Source organism: Nuphar pumila, chromosome 6 (genome assembly GCF_984573655.1).
Source record: "Nuphar pumila chromosome 6, dmNupPumi1.hap1.1, whole genome shotgun sequence".
Taxonomy (NCBI): Eukaryota; Viridiplantae; Streptophyta; class Magnoliopsida; order Nymphaeales; family Nymphaeaceae; genus Nuphar; species Nuphar pumila.
In genome coordinates, this window is record NC_143254.1 from 130,837,853 (window position 1) to 130,843,287 (window position 5,435).

General features: G+C 40.9%; 1 protein-coding gene across 1 annotated transcript; it reads right to left on the bottom strand.

Moving 5' to 3' along the window:
- Positions 1-1,872: 1,872 nt before the first annotated feature.
- Positions 1,873-2,940, bottom strand: LOC149836244 (uncharacterized). Its single transcript, XM_090010835.1, has one exon. The coding sequence runs from the start codon at positions 2,878-2,880 to the stop codon at positions 2,086-2,088; it is 795 nt and encodes a 264-aa protein (XP_089866961.1). The 5' UTR covers positions 2,881-2,940; the 3' UTR covers positions 1,873-2,085.
- Positions 2,941-5,435: the final 2,495 nt, after the last annotated feature.

The window sequence follows — 5,435 nt, forward strand, 5'->3', positions numbered from 1 at the left end:
TTCTTTTTAGAGTGTGTATGGATTGAAGGAATTCAGTAAGATTGAAACCTCATTCAACCGACATCCTCTTTGTAGCTGAAAAATGGCCATAGGTTTTTGCAGTATTTAGTGGAATTGGATTTAAATTCCACTAGATTCTCCCAATCCAAGCACACCCTTAAAGACAAACTACGTGAAATATTTAGCCCTCGATCTTCTTTTCCCTGGTTTTCCTGTGCTTGCCTATTATTACACCAACCATGCAGATCTAATAAGACCAAAAGCACAAGCATTATGTTACTGCCAGAGTAGCACTCAGAATGTATGGTTACGAATACGGAGGACACATTATGTCAATGTACTGTAAATTTGAAAAAAATTGGTTCCTTTTCATCTTCATATCGAGACCTTTCTTTGGCTCTTCCAGTATCAAGGGATTCTACATTTCAGACTGCCAGCCCAACAGCTGATGATTGGAAAGAGGAGGCATATAAAAAGGTACTGTTGATTATTTTTACTGTAACACGTACATGCATAGATATGTATAAAGTATAAACGCTGATTTTCTTGCTTCTGAGATTTGACAAATGCATGAAGCCCGAGTGCATAAAAAGGATTGATCCTCGCTTCATACTGAGGACAAATGCCACTTTTCACAGTTCTGTTACCCAGGTTTTGACTCCTTGTCTTTCATTACATTTCTCTGTTTCTAGTGCTTGAGAAAGCTGATACCAGGATGAAGTGGGATGGGCTAGACCTGGCCAGATTGTGCTCAATTAGGGCCTGCCACGAGTAGTAATAAGAGAAATAGCACTGTGCTAATTGACAGTAGATAGCTTTTCAGAAGCTCCTAAATATTGGGACAAAGGTTGTTTTTCTCTTAGTTTTTCATCTTCATTTTGACGGAAGTGTAAACTAAATCGATAATATAAATGGGGAATTTAGGTATAGGAGAATTGCCCTCTAGATGAATAACCAACTTTGATGCCCAAAATTGCCATGAGCATCTAAAGGCTTTCCATGTCAAAGAACCTGTTCATTCTCAGCGCCAGACACTGAATCAACATATGTAAGAGAAGAACTTGCACCAAGAAACAGGTGCTTCATGATGCTAAACTAGTTTTTTGTAATGGTATGTTTTTATTTCTTCTATTTGGAAGCCGTCTATCTTCTTGTATACCAGTCATCACACATTTTAGAAACATGCCTTTAGTCCTAAGAAATCGCCTGCCTAAGGTGCTTAACAGATTGCCTATTTGGTGTTTTTTTTTTTTTTTGCTTTTTTAATGCTTTAGTTCTTTTTAGCTCAATGTTGGTCAAGGTAATTTCTTGTGGCTTACATCTCCCAGTCGTTGAAGCTTTACCGAAATTCATAAGTAGATGCTACCCAAGCTATTGCCTTTGATTTAAGCTTCGAATCTAAGTTAACGTGGTCAAGGTCATTTCTTGCGGCCTTATTGTTCCCATTTCTTCCCCTTGTCTCCTTAAAACTTTCCCCCCTCAAATTAGTCAGCATGCTTCTCAAAGTATGCTGACAGTAACACGTACGCAAGCTGCAAACTCACCAGTTACGGTTCCTTCCATTCCCATAGTGCAATCACTTAAGGAAGAAGACCCTGAGTCTTCTGGAATTTCATCTCTCCAGTGTAGAAAATGGTGTAAACAAACAGTTAGATGATCCAGGAATTCGATCTCAATCTCTTTCAATCGATACCATCGGGATCTCAGCATCACCCCTTCTTGCAGAAATCCGTTCCTCATACCCTCTGTAGAATGAATTTTTGCATTGCCATATTTGACACAACCCAGTTCCCCACCAATTCCCATACAGTAGTAGCCCAGAAAAAAAAAACAAAAGATTACACCAAAGAGTAGAGAAAACCTACAAGAAAAAAAAAAGCCATTTTTCTATATGCAATCAATGAATTCAATGAAATCAAATCGGTTCATATAACAACTCTCATCAATTAAATTGTTTTTGAATCGATACACGAACAAACACCTCCCCAAAATTGACTATTAAAAAAAAAAAACAATTACCCAAAAATTTCCAATGAATGACTCAAAAGAGAAAGAGAAAAAGCTCAGAGAAAATCAAAATTGGCACTAATCAGAACCAGCTGGGGCTTCTTCCCTCGGAACCCACTTCCAGAAGTGCCTCCTCACGACGATGGCTCCCTCTGCCGCAGCCTCGCCACAACTCCCGGCGTACTCGTCCTCCTCCTCCGTGAAGAACTCCCCCTCTGGCAACAATCCTTCCTCCAAGACGGCATCCACCGAGTGCAAGATATAGCACGCGGGCATCCCAGGGTAGGACAGAGACTCCCTCTCCTCGACCGTTCTGGAGTACGATTCCATCAGCACCCGAACCCCATCGCCGGCGGAGCCGAGGACGGAGCCTAATTCCTCGCGGACGGCCCGGAGGGCGGCGTCGAGGACGGCCTCGCCGGGCCTCATCTTCTCCGATAGCGGGCGGCGGCGGCGGCGGACGCTGCCGTCGCTGAGCTCCTGGTGGGACTCGATGAGGAGGAGGTCGCCGGCGCGGTTGCGGAGGTTGACGGTGGCGACGTTGAGGGTGCGGCGGGGCGGGACGGAATCCTGGAGGAGGGACTCTCCGTGGGCGAGCTCGAGCCAGAGGTTGGAGACGTTCTTGGTGCCGGGCTTGAGCCCCCAGGTGGGGAGGTCATGGGGAAGCCTGGGCCTGAGCCAGTCGGTGAGGCTCTGTGGGGATAAGAAGCTCTGGGCTGTAAGGAAGGCTTTGCTGGTGGTGTTCATGGAGGGAGGGTGGGTCTGCTGGGGCTTGAGGAGAAGGTGGTTGGGTTTGGAGAGGGCCACCAGGGCAAGGGCGGCCAGTAAATCTGCAGATATTGGGTGGATGTGAGGTTTGATGATGGGAGTCATGAAATGAGGGAGGATGGAAAGAATGTGAAGAAGAATACTCAACACAATGATCTTCTTCTCATGGTCATGGTGATCACTTATATATAGGGCTCATGGAGACATTGTCATCACAAATATAGTCTATTTTTTTTGTTTTTAGTTTTCTTTAATGTACATCACAATCCACAAATATGTGAATTTATAGTGAAAAAAAGATATTGGGACTTTGTTTACATCTAGGGCTGGTAAACCAACCGATCAGCTCGGCTCCGTTCGTCATGTCGGTTCTGATAACTAGATCGTTTAGCTTAAACGAGTCAGCTCGAACATAAGGTGTTTGGTTTGGTTCCGGAAAGTTTGTATAGATAAAAAATGTATATATATTTTATGCATGATATATATTTTAAGTATATTATATAAAAATACATTAAATATATACAACAAGAGAAGCACATGAAAAATATATAGATCAAATTGTAAGTATTAAATATAATATACAAAACATATATTTTAAGTGTAATATGTAAAATATATATATATTATGTATAAATAACATAAAATATTTTTACACAAATCAGCTTGCGTTTTGCTCATCTTATTAAAGAACGTGACAAACTCAAGCTCAGCTCAGCTCAGCTCAGCTAAACACGAACATGAGCCAAGTCACGAGCTCAATATACTGGTAAACGAGCAAAGCCTGAACATGCTCTGTTTGGTTCGTTCACCAGCCCTAGTTATATCACAAAAAAATAAGTCTTTGTGTCGTGTTAGAATGGCTGAAGACTTTAGTCACGTAAAGAATTATGAAACCTTTGAAGGGCACTTGCTAGGAAGTTTGTTTTGGTAGGTCGAGAGTCTTCAGACTGCACACTTCTTTTACGCTTCCAAGATGCCGCGTTGGAAAGTGGAAAATATGTTTTTCTTAGTGTAAAATTGAAAATGTGATTTTGATGTCAGAAGAATTGGTTTTTCTTTTTTAAAATTTATGTTTTTATTGCAAAACTCACATGTATAATATGTATTCCTGATAGAAGGCCTTAACATCTATTTTAAATAAAAAAATACACGCCAAGTCTGCACTTCTATACATTAAATAAAAAATATGGGGCCCCCGCTCGGGTTTTCTTTGTCTCACCGAGGGTTCCTCGTCATATAAAAAAAGACTAAATATCTTTTATTTTGAATTTTAAGGTACTTGTTCTCATCTTCGTATAGTTGTAAGCATAGTGACAAAAGTTAAAAATGGGCAGCCAAAGACTAGTGAAATTTTGTTTTTTTTTTAAATCTTGCATTTTCGGTAAAATCTTGGCAATAAAAAATCAATACAAATATAAAAAAAACAATAAAAAATTATTTAAAAAATAAAAACCACATGATTTTTTCACAATAAATAGCCAATAAAAACATAAATATTAATTGTGTCTAAAATGTAATATTTATGTTTTTGACAAAAAACTCATGAGAACTTGAAAATATAACAAGAAATTATCGTTTTTAACTTTTGGGTAATTTCTCCTTATATTCTTGAGAGATTTGTTACTATGGTTGTAAGTATTCTTTGTCTTTGTTTTGGCTTCTTATGTTATATTTTGTCTTTCTATTTCTGCTTGCAGTTTGGACTAACTCTTGGAGGAACTAGAACAGCAAACCCACATAATCAAGGAAAAACATGACTTAACCAAAAGTGAGTGTCTTTTTATATTTACGTGGAGAAACCACCGTCTGGATCCCAAACCTACCTGCACCGGCTATGTCTATCATACTTACGATCACTATCCTAGAAGGATAAAACTCTATAATCTTACCCTTTGCCCCCAAGGACTCGCCATGATTCAGCATGCCCAAGGGGTGACACCCAAGAGATTTGAACCTAGACCACCTGCCTAATGACCTAGACCCCATCCCTCTACGCCAAACCCTTTTGTGGCTACCCAAAAGTGAGTTTGAAAAACAAGTACTAGAAATTTGCTGCCAAGCACACAGATCACTCAATTGGCAACGAGCCTAGGGAGAAAGTGTTGACACTTCGTCTCATGTTCAACTCCCACCAGGTGTGCGAATGCTCTTAACTGATGGACTTTGTAAGGGCTTGGGTGCCAGGTGACCCCACACGAGGTTTACTTTGCAGGAGAGTTAGCCCATTAAGTTATCGGGTTCTTGATCAGGTTCCTCATCATAAAAAAAAAGTTTTGTCATCGCGAAAGTTTATGGTGAGACCTCCATTGCCTTCTCATATATGGAAATACCCGTAAAAGTGGCAGCCATGTCTCTAGGGTACCCCAGCATTTCTCATAAAAAAAAAGTGGCAGTATTGGCGCCCCCTAGGGGGTGTTGGCATATTGGGGATGGGTGGTTAAAGTTCAATTTTTGTGGGTGTCACCTCTCTGCACAAGCCGACGCCCAGCATAGGCCGTGGGGCGAGGTCCTAGCCATGGAGTTTTTCCCCTTGGGGGTCGATCTATGATATACCCTTTCCCCTAGCCTTGAGTTTCCCAGCGCAGCTTAAAAAAAAGTGACAACATTGACATTATGAAACTTGACATAGATGTTTTGGGCTAACTACGGCACCCAAAGGA